The sequence below is a fragment of the Macrotis lagotis genome, chromosome X (assembly GCF_037893015.1).
Source record: "Macrotis lagotis isolate mMagLag1 chromosome X, bilby.v1.9.chrom.fasta, whole genome shotgun sequence".
Taxonomy (NCBI): Eukaryota; Metazoa; Chordata; class Mammalia; order Peramelemorphia; family Peramelidae; genus Macrotis; species Macrotis lagotis.
This window is the reverse complement of record NC_133666.1, coordinates 624,526,330-624,548,801: the sequence shown is the minus strand read 5'-3', so window position 1 is coordinate 624,548,801 and position 22,472 is coordinate 624,526,330. Positions and strand designations below refer to the sequence as shown.

General features: G+C 40.2%; 1 protein-coding gene across 2 annotated transcripts in view; it reads left to right on the top strand.

Annotated features, from left to right (window-relative positions):
• Window positions 1–22,472, top strand: part of NIBAN3 (niban apoptosis regulator 3) — a 33,836-nt gene that overhangs the window by 5,610 nt on the left and 5,754 nt on the right. For both annotated transcript variants that reach the window (XM_074203263.1, XM_074203262.1), the window contains 10 exons: window positions 1,892–1,988; window positions 2,684–2,851; window positions 4,030–4,145; window positions 4,259–4,363; window positions 5,361–5,523; window positions 5,824–6,014; window positions 10,237–10,395; window positions 10,577–10,693; window positions 12,217–12,324; window positions 14,198–14,309. In XM_074203263.1, the coding sequence (XP_074059364.1) occupies window positions 1,892–1,988; window positions 2,684–2,851; window positions 4,030–4,145; window positions 4,259–4,363; window positions 5,361–5,523; window positions 5,824–6,014; window positions 10,237–10,395; window positions 10,577–10,693; window positions 12,217–12,324; window positions 14,198–14,309 (1,336 nt within the window). The remainder of the gene's footprint in view (window positions 1–1,891; window positions 1,989–2,683; window positions 2,852–4,029; window positions 4,146–4,258; window positions 4,364–5,360; window positions 5,524–5,823; window positions 6,015–10,236; window positions 10,396–10,576; window positions 10,694–12,216; window positions 12,325–14,197; window positions 14,310–22,472) is intronic.

Below are 22,472 nucleotides of genomic sequence, written 5' to 3'. Positions count from 1 at the left end.
TAAGAACTCTAGTAGCTCTCCATTACTTCTAGGTGACATGCATATTACTGAACCCAGTAGTTAAGACCATTTACCATTTTATTTCTACCCTTCTCTTCTAGCCTTATTTTAACCTTACTCCTTTCACAATTTCTCCATTCTAGCCAAACTTGAATCCTAGTCATTACCTGAACTGGACACTTTATCTATTGAATTTGTAAAATCCACATCCCTTGCCTTTAATGCCTCCCCTCATCTTCCTTCTAGAATCTTTGTCTTCCTTCAAGACTCAATGGAAGGACCACATACTCCATGAAACTTCCCCTTATCCTCCCTCCCTTTGAGTAGTTTGCACTCCTTCCTTCTTCATATTATCTTGTATTATACTTAAATTTAAGTACATAAATCCAATAGAATGTAAGCTCTTTGAGGGCAGGGAATATTTCACTTTTTTTTTTATTCCCAGCACCTGGTAGAGTTTCATACATATGATGATTATTTAATAGATTTTTCTTGGATTGAATATAAGTGAATTGAAATTTAATTCCAGTTAAGATATAGATGCCTAAAGTACATCATTAAGTCAAAAGCAGAGATCAGATACATGTTCTTTGTGCTATCCTCATGGCTATAAGCACTTCAGGGTAGGAATGAGAGACTCATGGAGTGGAATTAGTAACAAATAGGTTACTAATGGGGTACAGCCAGATAAGAAGCTTTCTTCTCCCACTATCTCTGTTCTTCCCCAGAAGTGAACTGGCTTGTCTATGTGTCCCTCCCCATTCTCAAGTCACCTTGTCTCCACAGAAACTTTAGGTCAATAGAATAGGTCATTTAAATCCATTAAGTCCATTAATTTATCAATAAAGAATGGATTTGGAGGTGGAGGACCTGAGTTCAAATGTTAGCTCTTCCACATATCAACTATGTGATCTTGGGCAGGATATCTACTACCTCTGGTTTTAGTCCTAGACTCAAATTCTAGTCCCAGACTCATAACTAGTTTACTGAGTAACCTTGGGCAAATCACTTCCCAATCTCTGAGTGTTAGTTTCCTTATGTGTAGAGAGAGTAGGACCTTTGAGATTGCATTCAGTTCTAACTCTATTGTCTTGGGATCTTGATAAACAGAGGTAATAGGAAGTTTCAATAAAACATGGTTTCTTGGTGGCTAGAATATAGCAGGAGGATAATTATCATACAAAATAATAAGTGATGAAGGTGTTTATAAATTAACTGACTTCTCAATGCCAGGGTCCTATATAAGACTCGACATCATTTCCAACTGGGAAAAATCCATGAAAGTTTCCTCCAGGAGGTGGCATTTGAGTTTTAAAAGATCAATAGGAATTTGAAAAGATATTTGAGGAGCAAAAGCCCAGAAGTGGGGAACTTTAGGTTATATGCAGAAATAGGAGGTAGACCAATTTTGACTATAATATTGCATGCATGGAATGGGGAATTGTTGTTTATCTTTGCTTCTGAAGGGGACCAATGACATCAGGAAGGTGATAAGACTTGCAAGTGAATTGGATTTAAGTGAGACTGGCCTAAAGTCACCAGCCTCATTCTCTCCTCCAGAGTCATCTGGATCAGTGGCAAAAAATGGTGGAACTGTCTGGGCTTAGGCTATTTAATCCAATGCCTTCATTGAGGCCCAAAGATTGGGGTGTGACTTACTAAAGGTGACAAAGAAAATTATAATCATGCAAGTCTGGGACTAGTGCCCAGGCTTTCTGATTTCCAAGATTCTTGCTAAGGCATGATGCTGCCTTATGATGCTTCATTGAAAGTGTCCTTTGAGTGAATATTTTGGGGAGTTCTTAACTCATTAGCTGTTTATCTTCCTAAGTTTGGGTGAGAGCAACTTGTAGTTGAGAAAATTTCTAAAAAATTTGGGATGTCTTTCTAGGAGCAGAAATGTGGCAATGAGTCACAGGGGTCAGTTGCTTTGACTGGTTACACACTAGTGGCCTCATGGAGGGAATGTCTTTATCGGGGGTCAACAGGTAAGAAAGATTTTGTCACCTAGCCTACCTAAATGTTCATTTCTAGTCATTTCTGCCTTCATATACCCCTTTCCTTATCCTCTAAAGTTAGACTTTATTCTAGAGCTAGTCAAGTATTTGCCTGTTAGTTTTTAATGTTAAGATTTGAAACATCTAGGGGCAGCTAGGTGGCACAGTGGATAGGGCACTAGCCCTGGAGTCAGAAGTACCTGAGTTCAAATCTGGCCTCAGACACTTAATAATTACCTAGCTGTGTGGCCTTGGGCAAGCCACTTTAACCCCATTGCTTTGCAAAAACTTAAAAAAAATAAAAATAGATAGATAGATAGACAGATAGATAGATTAAAAAAAGACTTTGCCATTAGAGATTAATCACAGCTACTCACATTCATATGGTGCTCCTAAGGTTTACAAAGCCCTTTCCAACAAAAGTCCTTTGAGATGGGTAGTGTGAGAATTATGCAAAGACAGAACATTATTTGTTTCAGTCTCAGAAGAAGAGTCTTCAGAGATTTGGAGACCCTTTGTCATGGAAGGAGAAATATGAGGTCAATTTTAAAAGTAAGATGGCCCTCAATTCCTCCCTACCTTAAATATAAGGGCATTTTTGATTTATCCTGGCTGTTTGACTCGAGATTGAAGTCAAACTTTCTTCTTGACTCTAAGACAAAAATGAGGTCTTTCTCTTTTTCCAGGCAACCATCCTATTCAAGATCCAGATCCAATCATTGAGCCCCCTCTGGAATTCCCCATCTATCTCTGCCACTCTTTCCGACAGCCCATCTGCTTGTGCACGGACACAATAGAATCTCAGAACAGCTGGAAATCTGTCCTGAGAAATGGGATTCAGCGCCGGGGATCAGGTAGGTCTGGACCTAGCCCCACTGAGATGTTTACTCTGAAGGTCAGATTGTGTCTGTGTCCTGTAAGTGGGTCCCTGGTATCACAGACAAGGTCAGGACAAGTTTCTGAGTTTTCTCCTCCTGCATACACCTGATGGATAGGTCAGTTTCTCAGGAGTGTCCTGTTGCTATGGACCCTTCTTGACTGGTTCATTCAACAGCAGATGACTTAATAGAAAGCATCTACTTTTGTCTCCAACATAATGATGTCATTTTGGTCTTCTTCCATAATGAAGAACAAGAGCCAACCAACCAACTTGCTCTAAGCTCAGAGAAACTACAAGATCATGGACTGAATGACTACAAGTGAGCTCAGGGGCCATCTAGTACCACCTTCCTCATTTTACAGATGAGGAAATTTAGGCCCATGCAGGTTACATGACATGTCCAAGGTCACACAGGTAATGACAGATCTGAGAATCCCTACCCTCATATGTCTGACAAGCAATCAGTCAGAGGTGGGAAATCCCTTTCAAAAATGGATCAGACTGGATTGCCACTGAGATGGCTTCCAATACAAATCCTGTGATCTAGACTTTTTGCTTTCCTAGCTTCTGCCACTTGCTACTTGTGTGAACTTGGACTTAGCTTCAGTTAAGTTTCACTTAACTTCAGTTTCTTCATCTATAAAATGGGGGAAGGATTGAACTCAGTGACCAACTTTAAACAATTGAACTTTACTTTGTTTGCTTGGAAAATTCTAGCCTGGATTAGGTACCATTTGAAGCAACCCATTCTAATTTCAGCATAACTCTTCAGAGTTAAAAAGTTTTTCTTGACATCCTGTCCAAATGGCCTCTTTACAACTTCTACTTCTAGGTCCAAACAGAGCAAATCTAATGATCCACAGAGAAGCCCTTCAAATACTTAAGACACCTATCTGCCCCACCCCAGTCTTCTCTAGTCTAAACATTCCTTCAATTTATTCTTGCTAGGACATATACTCAAGGACCTTTGCATTAGAGTTGGGGGTCTGCAGGGCTCCTTGAGACCAAAGTAGGTTGGCTGTTACTGGCCAAGAAGATCAGGGAAGGTGTCCTTGACAGCTGGGTAGGATTTCAGGATCCCTAGCAACCTCTTCAGACTGACTCCCATGTGTGGGCCAAAGCATGGGGGAATGAGAATAAAACTGACTTCAGTTTTACAGAGAAGAGAGTCCCCCAACATGGAGGCATTTCTGGATGCAGTGAAGTCCTACAGGCAGGAGAAAGGCATTTATGGAGTCGACAACCTCCTTTTGGGCACAGATGCAGAGGTTTGTGAAATTACTGTAATTGGTGGTCACCTCCTCTCTCCTGCCTGCTGATGGAGAGGAAGGCCAGTTTTTCCTGCCTTGGAACAGTCATCTCTACCTTCCTTTGGTTCTAGATCCTCACCAATTTGCTGATGCAGGATCTGTTGCCGAAGCTTCGGGCCCAGAAGCCAGTCATGCTCAGGGGTGTGGGAAGTAGGAGGAAATGGGCCTGGAGAAAGGTAAATTCTCTACTTTGACTTTTCCTATCCAAAGATTTATCAGTGCTTGAGTAACACAAATTTTTGTCTCTGGTTCAAGTATAGTATCTTAGGGTTGGTGGGCAGAGGGTATATAGAGAATAGGACTTCTCAGCTCTTAGGATCTTAACCATGGACCAGCTCCTTGGGGTCCATGGAAAAGATTCCAGGGAATCCATGAACTTGTATAGGAAAAAAAAATTGCATCTTAATTTTCATTAACCTCTAACTGAAATTGAGTATTTCCTTCAATTATTTCAAAACATTATTCTGAGAAGGGAATTATGGACTTCACCCCCCAAAATGTTCAAGGCACAAGAAAGATTAACACCCCCCCAGGATATACAGAGTGATTCTAGCAGTTGGGTTTAGGAAACCATACATAGAAACCCCACAGTCCTTAGAACCTCTCCTGTGGGGCAGGCATATGGTATTTTCTGGGTGTCAGCTCTCAAGATTGTGGGAATGGGTGTTGTGACCCATCCCCTCCCCCTTTAGGGGAAAAGACCAAACAGAAAGAAAAACAATCAACATTCTTGTGGCGATTGGCACTGTATTTGTTTGTTCAGCACTTGGGAGCTTTGGGGGTTTTCCTTAGAAAAGGCCATCCAGGACACTGACTCCCTTCAACTATTTCTGCTATGACCTATATAAATGTCTTTAATATAAGGTTATATGTTTTCCTAACTCTCTCTCTCTCTCTCTTTCTCTCTCTCTCTCTCTCTCTCTCTTCCCCCCCCACACACATCCCTTCCCCCTCTTTTCCTCTCTCCCTCCCACTCTGTGTTGCCTTCCTTTCTTTCTCCTCTTTCTCCTTCCTTCCTTTCTTGATCTCCTTTTCTCTCTCTCTCACCATCTCTCCCCCATTTCTCTTGTTCCCCCTTCTCATCCTCTCTCTCCCCTCTTTCCTTCTCTCTTTTCCTTTCCCTTTCCTTCTCTCCTTTTTTCTCTCTCTCTCTGTCTCCTGCTGTTTGAACAGTTCTTGGATGAAGTTTATGTTCTAGTATTAAAGCTGATCTCCTCAGAGCTCCAAAACTTTCATCAAGAAAAGGAAGAACTTCAGAAAGAGTTAGAGAAGAAAATTCGTCCAGAAGCTGATCAGATACTTGCATTAAGCAAACAGATTGCTGAAAAACTTCAAAGTAAGAATTAGTTGGGTGAGGAAGACCTTGCTTCTGCCTGGAACAGGCTTGCATAGAGGCCAGATTCAGCTCCAAAGTGTCTCTGCCACCCTCCCCACCCCAACCCCTGCTTCCCACTCCCTCCCTTTTGTTTGTATGGCTCACATTCCAGTGACAGAACCAGGGCCTTTTTGATGAGTCAGTGACTGGTCCTTTTACCCCTGTGTCTCCCTCCAGATCCTAGGTGCCTCCTTCTTGGTGCTGCAGCCTAGGCTTTTTGCCAGACCCAGGGCCTCAAGAAGCATTCTTTTCTTTTCCCAGCAATGGTGTGTGGCCCTGCTGAGTCCTTTCTTTGCCGGGAAGTGGAGCCTCAGCTGGCTTGGGTTATGGAGGAGCTTCTGCGCCCTATTTATCAAGGGGTTGGCATGATTGGCACACTCCTTGTTCATCAAATGGACAGTCTGCTCAGAAATGTTCAGAGAAGCCGGCTTGTTGCTGTGCTGAAAGAGGAGGTGAGACCTCCCCATGCAATCCCAACAACCCCCCTTTTTAAATTAAAATTTCAAAAATTATCAATTTATTTTGTTCCCCCCCCAGAAAAAAAAAGGAAAACAAAACTTGTTACAAGTACTTAGATAAGTGGGGAGGGGATTCCCATATTGGCTATGCCTAAAAATGTATTTCTCAGTCTACATATTCGTGATTCATCACATCTCTGTCAGGAGGAGGCAAGTAGCATTCCTCATCATGAACCCTCTGGAATCAGGGTGAGTTATTGAAATGTTCATAGTTCCTTAAGTCTTTCAAAAGTATTCATTTTTATAGTTTGTTAGAGTTTAATTTGCTCTGCATCAGTTCATGAAAGTCTTTTCAGGTTTCTCTGAAACTTTCTTTTTCATTCCTCATAGCACAGTATTATTCTGTTACCTTCATATACTGTCATTTGTTGCCATTCCCCAATTGAGGGGTACCACTTTATTCCATTTCTTTGCTTCCATAAAAAGAAATGTTATAAATATTTTTGTATATGTTTTTCTTTATTTGGTCTCTTTAGTTTTAATAATTTTTTAAAAATTATTTTGCAATCAATGAAAACATGTATTTCCTTCCCCCAATAAGAAAAAAAGAAAAATAAAACTTTTGTTACAAATATGCATAGTCAAGCAAAACAAATTCCCTAATTGGCCATGCCCTCACCCCACAAATATATCTTAGTCTACATTGAGTTTATCACCTCTCTATCAGGAAATGGGTAGCATGTTTCATCACGAATCCTTTGAATCATAACTGGTTGTTGTTCAATGTATTGGTGAAAGGTCCTAATTCTTTCAAAGTCGTATGTCTTCTCAATATCATTTTTTAAAATTTTTTCTCCAATTACATACAAAGATAATTTTCAACATCTATCCTTTAGCAAATTTTTGAGTTTTACATTTTTCTATCACCCTCCCTTCTCTCCCCTCTCCCCATGGCAGTGGGTAATCTGATACAGGTTGTACATACACAAACATGTTTAACATATTTCTGTATTAGTGATGTCTTCACAATATTGTTGCCCCTCTAATATTTGTAGTTTTCCTTTTCTGTTTTGCCAATTTGATAGATATGAGGCATAACTTCTGAGTTGCTTTAATTCATATTTTTCTAATTATTTTTGATTTGGAGCATTTTTTATTTCTTCCCTTGAGAATTGTCTGTTCATATCATTTAACTTTATCAGTCAATTTAACTTTATGAACTGATATTTCTGGAGTGCTAGGCCTGCCTCTAGTCAGGAAGACCCAAGTTCAAATCTGGCCTCAGGGCTTAGTAGCTATGTAACCTTTGTCGCCTTCTCAATTGTTAAATGCAAATAATAATAGCATGTACCTTACAGAGTTGTTGAGATATTTTACAAAGGCTTAGCACAATGCCTAGTGCTAGTACTACAGCTTGCAAGCCCCTTTTCCAGGCAACCTCATGCAGTGGGAGGGTGACTGATCTTTACACTGGAAATTGTCCCACTGGATATCTAAGGAGTTATAGAGCCTTAGGGTCAACAAATAGCCTTTGACTGAACCAGTCAAAAGTGGGGCTCTCATTACTCTCTGCTTTTCCCTTAGAGTCTCCTGGTTCAAGGCACACTTCCTTCAGCTGTTCTGTAGGTCACCCTCGCAGATCTTGTGCTTATCCTGCTGGCAGCTCACATTTCCTAGAGCCTAATAAACACCACAAAGAGTGCTGACCATGAAGGCTGTTGGGTACTCTTCCTTGGTGCTGAGGGGAAGTGAGTTATAATAGGAAACATGTGGAAATCTCCTTCCTCTAAGGGCCATGATGTGAAGAATCAGAGGCACTCAGAGCTGGAAGGAAGCTTAAGCAAGAGTCTCCTTTGGCTCTTGTGGCAATCACCTGCATGGAAGACCTCCAGCTGTTGGGAACTAAGCACTTCTAGAGACAGCCCAGGACACTTTGGGGCTGCACTCATTAATTGTTAGAAAGTTTGTCCTGACCTCAAAGCCAAAGTGACTCCTTTGTGACTTTTGTCCATTGGGATCCCCCAGATGAATAAAGAAGAAAGAAAGAAAGAAAGAAAGAAAGAAAGAAAGAAAGAAAGAAAGAAAGAAAGAAAGAAAGAAAGAAAGAAGGAAGGAAGGAAGGAAAGAAAAGAAAGAAAGAAAGAAAGAGAAAAAGAAGAAGAGGAGGAGGAGGAGAAGAAGAAGAGGAGGAGGAGGAGGAGAAGGAAGGAAGGAAGGAAGGAAGGGAGGGAGGAAGGAAGGAAGGGAGGGAGGGAGGAAAAGAAAAGAAGCTCCTCAGATTCCTGGAGACTAAGATCATTAACCCTGTCCCCCATCTTGTCTTCTCTGTTCTAAAAAGCCCTAGTTACTTCAATCATTGGTGACAACTTTTAGATAACCATTGGTGATTCTCTTAGGAGATGACACCTCTTAGATGAACTCTAGCTTCCGAGATGTCTAGAATTAGACAGATCACTCCAAGTATGTTCTGAAATGAACAGAATACTTTGAAACTACAGTACTATATATCCCTTTTTGCTCTGACTGCCATGCCTTCATTTTTCTCTGTAGCCCAGGATTATCTTTATTTCAGTTGGGTTTTGTATCCTATTAGCACATTGAGTCACATAGGTTGTTGTTGAGTATATTCAGGACTGTCTGACTCCTTTTGTAGGAGTTCATATGGGGTTTTCTTGGCAAAGATACTGGAGTGGTTTGCCATTTCCTTCTTCAGTTCACAGATGAGGAAACTAAGGCAAACAGTGTTAAGTGACTTACCGAGTTTCACAAAGCAAGGAAGTGTCTGGGGCTGGATTTGAACTTAGGAAGATCAGTCTTCTCGACTCCAGGCCCAGCACTTTGTCAACTGCACAGTCTAGCTGACTTCATTGGTTTCCTTCAAATTCCTCCTGAAATTACACCATTGATAAAAAAGCCTTTCCCAGTGCCTCAAATGACTACTGTCTTTGATTATCCCTAGTCTGTCACTTCTATATCTTCTTTGTACATAGCTGTCTCCTCATTAGAATGTGAATTCCTTGAGAGCATGGCTTTTTCTTTTCTTTCCATGCTTTCTTTGTTTCTTTCTTCTTCCTTTTCTTTTTCATTTCTTCTCTTCTTCCCTTCTTCCTCCTTCTTTCCTTTCTTTTATCCTCTTTCTTCTTTCTTTTTCTTTTCTACATCTTTTTTCTTCCTTCTTTCCTTCCTTCCTTTCTCCCTTCCTTTCTTTTTTCTTTCTTTCTTTTCCTTCTCTCCCTCCTCTTCTTCTTCCTCTTTCTCCTCCTCCTCCTACTCCACCTCCCTCTCCTCCAGCCTTTGTATTCTCTGCACTTACTACAGTTCCTAATACATAGATGCCTGAAAAATATTTATTATCTGACCAATTGATTGAGTTGCTCACAAGACTTCCCTTTGACAATATGTTCCAGAATTTTGCTAGTAATTGAAATAAGGCTCCCAGTGAAACTAAAGAGTTAACAGAATATCTTAGATATGGGGTGAGAATTTATCTCATTCAGACATTTGAATTTAAAGGGAGACACTGGTTACCCTTTCCTCACTTCATCTTGATTTTCAATTTTTATTGTCCTGTTTTGCTCACATTTCCCATTCTGAGACTCATTCCTCTTGGTGACCAGACAGAAGTAAATACTCATTAGTTCTGTCTTCTTTTTGTCATCCATTATCACCCTGCCAGCTATCCTGAGCAATAATTCTTCCTCTAAAAGAATTATTTTCTTTGTTATCAAGTAGCATTAGTCATCAGCCTTTGTCACCCTGTTCCTTCAGGAATGGGCCATGATATTTTCCTCCAGTGACCTGCCTTTGTTTCCATTGTCTTTTTATATTGGTTTTGCTGATCTAAGATGGTTGAAAATATAATTCTCATTAAAGTTTTCTTTTTTCTTTCTTATTGGAATTGTTTGCATTGTTAGATGGTTGAAAATGTAATTCTCATTATAGTTTTCTTTTTTCTTTCTTATTGGAATTTTTTGCATTGTTAGGATATTACTTCTAAGACTTTTTCCTGACCCTCTGAGGCCAACTTCCATGTAGTATCTGAGGCATGGGGTCCTTCCTATTCTTTTTCTGAACTCTAGAAGCAGCTTTCCTCAATCTAGGGAATGGCTCCCACCAAAGGGCAGGCTCCCTGCTATTCTCTTTTTGAATGATTTCCCTAGTCCAGGATAAGCAGGAAGGGCTCAGACTTCTTCCTTATGGGGTTGCACTTTCACAGGTTTGCTCACTGGGAGCTATACCCTGGGATTTAGAGCTGATGCGTCCATGCTATCAGACGGCAGAGCTTTACTGGGAACGTCTTCGAGGTTTGAAGAAAAGATTTGGTTTTCACGGGATGAAAAAGCTTGTCTTCAGTGCTCAGGATCTCATGCAACAGGTATCATGAAGGGTCTGTGAGGAGAGCCAGTGTGAAGCTCTGGTCCTATCTGGTGATGAGTGAGAGGGAAGCAGGAGCATGTCCTATTGACTTTCCAGTCTTGAGTTTCTGGAGGCTAGAGGTGGTGAATCCACACATCTTTTCCTTATCAAATGTCTTTTTCTAATATTTCTGTTTTTAGCTGATGGAGAATGCTGTGTATACCTTCCAACAGCTTTCAGATCAACATGTGTCCTCAGCCACTCGCCGAAGACAAGTCATCTACCTGCTGGAGAAGGTCAAGGGCCGTGTGATAAAAGTAAGACACCCTACCCTCTCTCTAATCACTTTTGCTCTTGCTGTGACCACCCCTCCCCCACAGGCTTGCACTGGCTGTTCCCCAGGTCTGTCTGGAGTGCATTCCCCCCAACCTCCATCTTTTAACTTCAACAACTTTTTTTTTTTTAATGATGATGTTTGTCCTTCGTTCTTGAAGAAGATGGTAACATCAGGGAAGTGACGCCATGACAAGCAAGTAAATTGGATTGGGTGAAGACATCAACCTCACTTTCTATTCCTGATCCATCTGGGTCTAGTGGCCAGATTTGAATCAGGGAGACTGGAGATGGCCCTGGATGTGAGACAATTAGGGTGAATGACTTACCCAAGATTACACAGCTATTAAGTATGAAATATTTGAGGTTGAATTTGAATTCAGGTCTTCCTGACTCCCAGGGGGAGTGCTTCATCCACTTTGTCACCTAGCTGCCTCAGTGTCTTCCCTCCTAAATCACCTTATATCTGTTTTGAATATACCCCTACACATACCCACACACACTACAATACATATACTGATCAAGTACCTATTATACTATACTAAGTTCTGAGGATGCAAAGAAAGACAAAAGCCAGCCCTGCCACAAAGAGCCCACCATCTAATGGGAGAGACAACATGAAAACACCCAGGTGCAAATAAGCTATAAATAGGATTTGTTGTGTTGTTTTAGACTCTCTGTGAGGAGTTTTCTTGGCAGAGATGCTAGAGTGGTTTGCCATTCCCTTTTATAACTTATTTTACAGATGAGGAATTGAGACAAAGGAGTAAATGACTTATCTAGGGTGACATATCTAGCAAGTGTCTGAGGCAGAATTTGAACTCAGTACTCCTGACTCCAGGCCTAGTGCTCTATTTTACCCCACTAGCTGCCTTATCAACAAGGTCATTTGGAGATAATCAACAGAGGGTAGAAGGTGGGGTTTAGCTGGGAATTGAAGGAAACCAAGAGGTGGGGTTGAGGAGGGAGAGCATTCCAGGACTGGGGGACAATCAGAGAAAATGCCTCTAGCCAACAGATAGTGTATTTTGTTCTAGGGACAGCAAGGAGATCAGAGTCACTGAATTGAAGTTTGTTTAGGAAGGAAAAGAAGACTAGAAAGGTGGGAGAGGGTTGAGGAGTGAGGTTATACAGCACTTTGAACAACAAACAAGATTTTCTGTTTGTTCTTTCTCGTTAGACTGTGATGGAACAGTGTCTAGAACCTAAGTTCAAATCTGGTCCCAGACACTTATTAGCTGTGTGACCCTGAGCAAGTTACTTGCCCCTTTTTGCCTCAGTTTTCTCATCTGTAAAATGAAATGGAGAAGGAAATGCCAAACTATTCCAATATCTTTGCTAAGAAGACCACATTGACAGTTAGATTGATAGCTAGACTGCAAGCTCCTTCAGGTGCAGAGATTATTTTCCTTTCTGCCTTAGGATCTCAGTGTCTGGCACATGCTATGTGTCTGTTTCTTGGTTGAATGGAGTTCTACAAAGGCTTGTTGCCCTATTGTTCTTTCAGAAATTTGAGTCTGACAGCAAATTTGCCCAGAAGCATTTTGTTCAGGAATGGCTTGTCCAGATTTTCCTTCCCTATCTGCTGAGAAGGCTGGAGGTGGATTGCAAACTGGTGAGTGTGAAGACTCAGGGACAGCCTCCCCCCACACCTGAGCCCCCAAACTTTTCTTTATTCTAGAGACTTTTTCGTTGTGGAATTGTTGAGAGTCCTTACTTCTGTGCTCCCACTTCCTGACTAAAAAAGGTCATTGACCTTCGTGATGACTATGAAAGAAACTATTATTCCCATGTACAGAAGAGAATATTGAAACTCTGGAAAAATAAGTAACTTGCTAGTAAGTATTTTATACTTAGCAAGTGTTGGGATTCAAATCTAGGTCTTCTGACTCTAGGACCAAGACTTTTTCCACTATATTATACTACATTGCCTCCTGGAATTATCTTTGGACACATTGTGACTTGCTCATTTTAGCTATTTAATGAATATTTGTTGAAGTGAATTGAGTTCATGTAAAATAGAAGCTGAAACAAATTTAATGTAACTTTGAAAATAATAACAGTGGAAAAGACTATAGTAGACCCATCTTCAAATCCCAGCTCTGGTTTTCTTAGTTAAATGACCTTAGATAGAACATTTAACCTCTAATGAAGAAATCCTTAGAGTTGGGATAACTTATAATAACTACCTTTCAGAACTAGGATGAATCCACTTTGTAAAGTGCAATATACACATCTAAACTGTTTTTCCCCAATTGTTCCCCTGATGAGTCAGCTTCATGAAATATTTCCCCTAAAGCCTAGTACAGTTCTTTGTTTTCAGCAGGTAATTAATAGATATTTACTGAATTGAATTGAATCACATTGAAACATGCCCCTTTGCTCAAGAAATTTGAGGGGCTCAATCTTGGCCTCAGGCTAATTACAAACTGCTAAGTTTAGTATTTAAAGCTTTTCTCATGTCATTCCAGCTCTATATTTCCATGTTTAGTGGACATTATTTCCCTTCATAATTCTGTGATTTAGCTCAAATGACCTCTTTGTTTCCAGAAGATAGCATTCAATTTCCCATCTCTGTGTTTTCATCTGGGCCATCCCCCAGGCCTGGAATGCCATCTCTCCTGATCTTTGCATCTTAGAATTTCTAATTTCTCTCCAGGCTCAGCAATATATGCCAGCTTCTGTAGGAAGTCTTTCCAGGCTCCTTAGTTATCTCTCCTTCAATTACCTGTATATATTTGTTCATTATATAATGTTTCTGTCAGTATAATGTAAATTCCTTGAGAGCAAGAAAGTTTTTCATTTTGTCTTTCCATCTACCATTATGCTTTTCTTGGTAGGAGTTTAATAAATGTTTGTTGAATTGAAACCATTCCATTACAAGAAGAGGTTCTTCCTAGGAGAAGAGATAGGGACCAATAGGTGGAGAAGCTGAATTTCCTTTAACATCATCGCATCTTCTTGTCTCCAGTTCTATACTCACCAAGGAAATCTATAGAAGGACAGGACCTCCAAGATAAAGTTACCACTTAGCTGTCTTGCAAGGGCACAGGCATAGTATATCACTCAGTGTAAAGTCTGCTTTGTAAGTCCATTTCCTGAGAATGGGTAGCATTAATCTAAGGAAGCCCAGTCACCCACTTACCCCTGGTAAGACTGACAGCCCAGGCCTCAGGAGCCAAGGCACTAAGGGCAGCTAGGTGGTGCAGTGGATAGAGCACTGGCCCTGGAGTCAGGAGGACCTGAGTTCAAATCCAACCTCAGACACTTAATAATTACCTAGTTGTGTGGCCTTGGGGAAACCACTTAAGCCCATTGCCTTGCAAAAAAAAAAAAATGAAAAAAAGAGCCAAGGAACTAAACAAGTAGGTGTTCTAGCAGAATTTATCACTCCAAATTCTAGATTCATTCAGTGGAAGCCTGGAACTGTTGGCCAAGGAAGTTACCAAAGGTACCTGCCCTGACTTCTTTCTATTTCTTAATTCTAGGAGTTGCACAAGTATGAGAAGTACATTTTTGCAGACTATAGTCACATCATCACCATAGAGAACATTTATGAGGATGTAGTCCTGAGTTTCCTAAAACAGAAGGTGAACACAGGTGAGTAGGGTATACTCTAAAAACACAAGGTATCCTCTCCTTAAGAAAGGGACCTGGGGCAGCTAGGTAGTACAGTGGATAGAACAGTGGTCCTGGAGTCAGGAATATTTGAGTTCAAATCTGACCTCAGATGTTTAATAATCACCTAGCTGTGTGACCTTGGGTAAGTCACTTAACCCCATTGCTTTAAATAAATAAAAATTTTAAGAAAAGAAACAAAGAGAGGGACCCCACTATCTCTTCCTGCTCCATGGATATAAGATACTGGGTCCAGGGCTGGTTTTAGTAAAAAGGAAGTAAGGCCAACTTCAGAACTACTTACAGAGACTACTGGGCAAATCCAGGAAGAGTTATCCATGGGGCAGATGATCCCAGCTCTGAACCCTACAGTTTAATGAAATTTTTTTTTGTATTACCAAGTTCTAAGAGCTGGGAACCTTGCAGTTGTCTGTCATTATTTTCCTACACCAATTCAAAAGATGAATGGAGAAGGATCTGAGTTGGGCAGGGATAAATCCAAAGACTGTACACTTAGGTCTACAAACCAATGGTATAAGATGTGAACAGTAGAGACAAGCACAAGGTTATGAATGAATATTATGAAATGAATAAATGAATGAATTAAAAAAACCTATCAAGTATTTACTGTACCAGACACTGTGCTAAACTCAGGAATATGCAAGCAAGCAAGTCAGTCCCTGTCCTCAAGAAACTTCTATTCTAATTGAGGAAGATGATGCATATGGTAGAGTGTTGGCCAGAGGAGGAGTATTTAAGACAGGGAAATCAGAGGGAGTAATGTTAGGAGTGATGGGGCATCTGAGTGTCATGTCCTTTTCAAGAAAGGCAGCTGTGTTCTCTGAACTAGAGTTGAAAAGGGGTAGGAGTGGTTGATCTGTAGGTGCCAATCCCAGGATGGGACTTGGAATTTCTATTGATTAAGCCTGCTACTTAAGGAGACTGATTAGACCTTTGATTCTAGAGTAACTGAAGACTTGACACCAAGGACTAATAATAATATAGTAACATTTATATAGCATGTGCAGGTACTGTGTCCTCTATAATTATTATCTCATTTGATCCTCATAACAATCTTGAAAGGTAGATGCTATTATCATTTTACAGAAGAGTAAATTGAGACAAACAGGGTTAAGTTATTTGCCCAGTGTAAGTGTCCGAGGTCACATTTGAACCTTGGTCTTCTTGAGTCTAGGCTCACTGCACTATTCCATCTACCTGCCTATCACAATGTTGATTCTTAATTTTTCTAAGACAGATGAGATCTTGATGCTACAGTAGCAGTAGGCAGTCCATTTATTGTTAGCCTATATGAATCAGTTCCATAAATGAAGAATTATTTTTGATCAGGGAGGGGCCAGGGCTCATGAAAGTATTTTGAAAGAATTTAAGCAAATGTTTAAAAAGTTTGACTTAAGAGCACACCTGTATTTGGGGACCTGGCAATTGTGGCAGGGTGTGGCTAATTAGCTCCATGGTCCACTGGAATAGGAAGTAGGTTTTAAAGAAGTGTAATGAGATGTTGAATGGTGTAAGAACCCCCATAGTCATGTAACTGGACTCATTCTTTATTGTGGGTTGTTGTGGGATAGAATTACTCAGTCTACCACAGCTTTTGCTTTTGTTGTGGTTGGTGCCTCTATTCATCTAGCTCATTGTGTTCACTCTATCTGAATAAAGAATTGTAAAAGTGAAACTTTAGGGAAATAATAAAGGTCCAAACTAGACAAGGACAGGCTAGAAAGAGATGTCATTTCTCTTAAAGTAGGCATATGGTATTTGATAGTATTAGTCTGTGGTAAGCCCCATCTCCTATTTGGGTGGTACAGGCAAGTAATCAGTTAGGGGAGGGTCCTGTCAAAGCAAACTATATCCCTGAGGGTACAGGAAGTCTAGTCTCTTGGTTACAGATGGAGGGGGGTGGTGAGACAAGATGACTGCTCTTTTGTGGAGCAAATATTATGAACCTCATATAACAAAAAAATCATCTGAGTTCATACCTTAAATAAAGAGAAGCCATTGTGATACAGGGGGAATGGTAAGAACACATGACCAGAATAGGACGGAAGAAATCCTTCAGTCAAGGATTTAGCCAACCCTTATTAACTCAAATTTTCATGCAAGCTGCAGGGAGAAGGACAGGGATATGGGGGTGAGTGAGTTGCTGGAGAAGGGGAGGAAGGAGAATCTTAACAGATTTCTGCATCTAACAATTAGGGAACAAATAAGGACCAAATGGTTTGGCACTAACTCCAGGAGTGTAGAAAAGGAAACAATCATCAAGAACTGGAATAGAAGGGTTTTGTGGAAGAGATAGGTGAAACCTTGATGGGTTAAGTAAGGTTTTGTTGTTGATCCATCATTTTTTCAGTTGTGTTTGCCTCTGTGACACCATTTGAGGTTTTCTTAGCAAAGATACTAGAGTGATTTGCCATTTCCTTCTCCAGCTCCTTTTACAGATGAAGAAACTGAGGCAAACAGGGTTAAGTCCTGTGCCCTGGGTCAGCCAGTTTATACATGTCTATGGTTGGATATGAACTCGGGTCTTCCTGACTCCAGGTCCAACTCTGTATCCAGTGCGCCATCTAGCTGCCCAAATAAGACTTTGCTAGGTGCATAAGAAGGGGAAGATCACTTTAGGTTAATCAATTTACTATTTACACCCACATTGTACCAGTTATTGGGTGAGGCATAAGGATGGGGGTACAAAGAACAAAACAATGCATACCTAAAAAGATTTCATATTCTAATTTTTTCATTACTCTGGATCAGAGGCAAAAATGAACCTGGTTTGTGCTGGAGGATGGAGAAGACTTGACTGCCCTGAAGAAGTAGAACAATATTACCAGGGCCAGATTCCTGGAGGTCTTTTCCTCTTATCACTTAAAAAAATGCATCAATGTCTCCATCTCCAAAAAATTCCTTGCCCTACTCTACCTTCATCCCTTGTAAAAAGGATTAAAAAGGAAAAGAAAAAAAAGAAAAAAAGAAGCCATTCAGTGAAATTAACATATCAACTGTGTCAAAGTTTATTTAATCTTCAGTACCACAGACTTCCACCTGCACTAAGAAAGGGGTACATTTTATTTTCTCCAGAGTCAAGCTTGATCATTTTGGCTACATGGCTTTTAGTTTGTGAATTCTTTATTTGTTTTTGATGTTTTTGTCATCATATACATTTTTTTAGTCTTAAGAGTCAAATAGAGGGATGGAGTCCTTAATGTAGTTCACAATTGGGAGCCCTCCACAGGTTTTTGGACTAGGGGGATGAGATGTTAAAAGCTAGACTTCAAAAAGATTGGTTTGACAACAGTTGAAGGGTTCAGAGGCAGGAGAAAAAGTCCAAGCCTCAAGGAACAGGAGCACCCTGGTGGGATGGGGAGGAGAAGGCACAAAGTGTGAATGCCAGGAGAATGCTCCCCTGCCTCCGGCCCCTCAACCCCACCAGAATGCATATCAGTCAGGAGTTGGAGAATGTTCAGAAAAGAGAAGCAGTTGGGGTTTATCAGTTAGAAACAATTACCTCTAGAAAAAATGTGGGAGAACTAGAATTGTCCAATTTGGAGAAAAGGGCCAAGGGTGGAGACACCTTAATTACAGATAAGAGCAGAAAAGATTTTTTCTGAGGAGTATGTGGACAAGTTGTACTGCTTTGTAGAAAGTCTGGGCAAAAACAATGTTTACTCTACTGAGAAGAGAGTTCCTTTGGTCCTAAGGACAATGAAACCCTTTGTCAAGCTGATAAGACAGACACTGGAGTGGGTGACCATGGGGACCCTCAGATCCTAGAGGTTTGGGGGAAATAAGAGAATTAAACAATAAATGAATAAGTGAATGAATGGATGAAAGGGAAAAAATACATTTAGTATGTATTTCATTGTACTAAGCTAAGGATTTGAGTACAAAAGTAAAACAATCCCTGCCATTTAGGAGCTTGCATTCTAAAAAGGGGAGACAACACATATAGGTTAGTGATGGCTAGGGGAATTGATCTGGCAAATAACCTGGATGGTGAGAAGTCAGTTGATTTGCCTTTTCTGGAAGCAATAGTAGTTAATTTGATTGCTATTGAAATAGAAGGGTAGAAGAGAACTATATTTCTAAGGCAGCATGTTGGAAAATGACCTTTGTGGAAGAGCATAGTTAGATCTGGTACCAGTTACATCTAATGAGGTCTCACCAATCAGTCCAGGAGGGCCAAAATTGTTCCAAGGTATGTTATTTGGAAGTCCATTTGGAGACAGTAGGTACAACTTCCTCAGACTGGACAATGATAAAACCCTTCCAAATGATAGTTAATCAGATTCTTGAAACCTGCCATCATGTGCCTCCCAGTTCTTAGAGATATGTTAGTGCATTGTTTGAGTTGTGAATTAGTGTAAGCTGGAGAATTCATTGCTAAACACATACCACAAGGAAGTCACTGACCAAAAGAAAGGTTCACTATACACTAAAATATTTATAGCAACTCTTTTTGTGTTAGTGAGTAGTAAGTTCAAATGTGCCCCAACTAGCTGTGTAATCTTAGGCAAATCACTTAAAACTATTTACCTTAGTTTTCTTAACTGTAAAATAGGAATAATAATAGCAATTAGGTAATGGTAAAATAAATTGTGATTTACATGGGTCTAAGGGTATCGCTATCTGTAAAAAAATAAGGAAAATGATGAATATAGAGAATAGAAAAAACTTACACGAACTGATGCAAAATAAAGTGACCTGAGTCAAGAAAACAATAGACATCATGATTACTACTAAGTAAATGAAAAGTACCACAACTGCAAAACAATTGAATATGAATATTATGAAATTATGAAAAATAATGGGTGGATTGTAGAGTAAGGGGGGGATTTAGGTTTTATATGAGGAAAAATTCCCTAAAAATTAGCACTCTTTAAAAGTGAAATAGGTTGCCTCTGGAGATTATGAGTTCCACCTCTAATTGGGAGCTGAAAACTTCTTTGGAATATTGTGCACTAGATGTGAGCATAGGATGATCTTGAGGTTCCCATCCTATTCAGGTATTCTGAGATTCTAGAAAGGGGAACTAGCCCAAGATCACAAAGCTGGTTGTGAAGCTAAAATTGAACCCCAAATCTCCTGAATCTCAGTCCAACATTCCTTGCACTGTAATGGGAAACTAGTAGTGCAATATAGAGTGTTGGGCTTGGAGTCAGGAAGATCTAAGCTCAAATCAGATCTCAGATAGTAACTAGCTGTGTAATCTTGGGTAAATCACTTAAATCTCTGCCTCAGTTTTCTTAACTGTAAAATAGGAATAATAATAGCATTTACCCCTCAGAGTTATTGTTCCTCTTAATGCAATATACATAGTAAGCACTTATCTAAGTACTTATTCCTTCTCTCCCTCTCCTCCCCCCATTACACTTGAAAATATTTTTAAATGTGGGAAGTTGCATCTTTGTGAGGAAGAGGGAAATTTGGCTGAGTGATCAAAATAAACAGATCAAAAAGTGATACCAAATCTAACAAGACTAACACATCTCTGTGGGTTACAGAATGATGGAGACCCTCTGGACCCTCTCCATCTTGACCTCTTCTTTAATTGTTATTGAAAGGTTGGGTTCCCACAAGGTGATTTCCATCTTGAAGTTCCTGGAGGTAAATTCCTCTAAAATTAATTCATGAGCCCCCTACCTGTTTCTTTTCCCTTGATCAATCATCTAGAAGACAGAATCAGTTCAAAAGAAAGGCATTCCCTAAGATGACAAGGTAAAAATAATAGTTTCAGAACATTCTCCCCCCAAACCTGAGATACATGTTACCATAAAACACAGTGTCAATAGTAAAAGTAGGGACAGGCTTAATGATGCATGTGGTTAGGGACTACATATGGTGAATTCTGTTTTATGGTGACCATTAATTTAAGAAATTATGAAAAGGGCTGGCTCTTTGGATACTCATTGGGAAAGACCATGATTGGCAGCAAGGATTCAGTACATATTGCCAGGCTGTGAATTTTGGTTAATATGTAATACATTTTATAGACATATCCTTTGACCTTAGCAACAGTGTACATGACTTCCAGATTTCCCTTTGCAATTTTATTTCCTGCTATTGTCCCTTTATACTGGCTACTTAGAAGCTTTACCTCCTGACTAGAAAGGAAGAGGTGATCATGGAAACCATAACAAGCTAGTTTTAACACATCTGGTACCACGGGTCCTCAAAGACTTTCTTCTCCTGGGGGAGTCTTCACAAAGAATTCTATCAGGTGGGTATCTCAGCTGGGCTCTTGTAGTCTGCTCTTCTCCTCAGCTTAACTCAGTTAATCCTAATTATCTCTTCTGAATCCATTGCAGCTTTTCTTTGCTGTAAGAAGTCCCATCCCTTGGGATGGCTAGGTGGTGCAGTGGATAGAGCACCAGCCCTGGAGTCAGGAGTATCTGAGTTCAAATCTGGCCTCAGACACTTAATAATTACCTAGCTGTGTGGCCTTGGGCAATCCACTTAACCCCATTGCCTTGCAAAAAAAAAAAAATCTAAAAAAAAGAAAGAAGTCCCATCCCTTGAAGCTACTTGCATATTTGTGTAATTGCCTCTGTGCAGAGTGTGTCTATGCTTCCTCAATAGGCACCTTTTACTCTCTCTTACTCATTCTGCAAATACTAGATGGTATTTCTCTCCCAGATGAGTAGTCCAAATAGCCATTTCTCAATCCTCATTCTTTACCCTTCTGCATAACTTTGACACTGTTAGTAACTCTCTCCTTGATACTTTTCTTTCTAGTTTCCCGAAAAACTCCCCTCTCTCCTGATTCTCTTTCCTGTTTGATCATTTGCTGTTCTTTGCATCTTTGTATGCCTTATCCTCCTCCAGATCACATTCTCTAATAATGTATCCTTTAGGGAATCTGTCCTAGATTCTCTTTTTTTCCCTCCCATTATACTACTTCATTTTAAGAGTAGCTGGATGACTCCCCCTGCCCTGAAATCAGGAGGATCTGAGTACAAATTTGAGCTCAGACAGTTTCTAATTTTGTGACTTTGGACAAATCACTTAACCCTGATTGCCTCACATCCAGGGCCATCTCCAAATGTCCTGATTCATATCTGCTCACTAAACCCAGAAGCTCTAGAGGAGAAAGTGAGACTGGTGACTTAGCATAGCATCCCCTCACTCATAATATTCTTGTCATGGAATCATCTCCCTGATGTCATTGTCTTCTTCGAAAATGAAAGACAAGACATTTATTTTACTGATTCACTTAGTGATCTCATCAGCTCCCATGGCTTTATGACTATTTCTAGGATGATTATTCTCAAATCTACTTATCCTGCATTCAATTCTCTGATGACCTTTAATCTTATATCTCCCACTATTTTCAGATACCCCTAACTGTATATTCAGTAGACATCTTAAACCCAATATGTACAAAATGGAACTGTCTTTCCTCCTGAACCCCCTCCCCCCCCCATCTTCCCTATTTCAGAAGAGGGAAAGACCTCTTTCCTCCCATTCCCTCATGCTCACAACCTAAAAGTCACTGGACCTCTCACCATCTCTCAAGCCCTACCCCCATATCTAATCTGTTGCCAAGGTCTGCTCACTTCACCTTTGCAACATCTCTCAAATACACCCCTTTCCTCAGCTCTGACACTGTCACCACATCTAATCATCTCACATCTGAATTATTGCAATAGTCTGCTGGTGGATTTACTTGCCTCAAGTGTCTCCCCACTTCAATCCATACTCTATTCAACTACCAATTCAATTTTACTACAGTGTATGCCAGACTATATCACCCCTCCCCCCATTCAATAAACTCCAGTGGTTTCCCCTTACTTCCAGAAACAAATACAAATTGCTTTGTTTGGCATTCAAATTCTTCATGACCTGGTTAGATTATGAGTCTCCTCCATTTCCAGTCTTCTCACACCTAAGATCCCAGCATGTACTCTTGAATTCAGTGACACTGACCTCCTGGCTGTTCCACAGAGAAGACCCTCTATCTACTGACTCTGGCAGTTCTCCATGCCTGGAATGTTTTCCTCTTCTACGTTAACTAAAGATCCCCTGTCTTCCTTTAAGTCCCAACTAAAATAACATTTTTTTTACTGGAAGCATTCTTCAACCCCACTTAATTCTGATGCTGTCCCTCTGTCAATTATTTCCTATTTATCC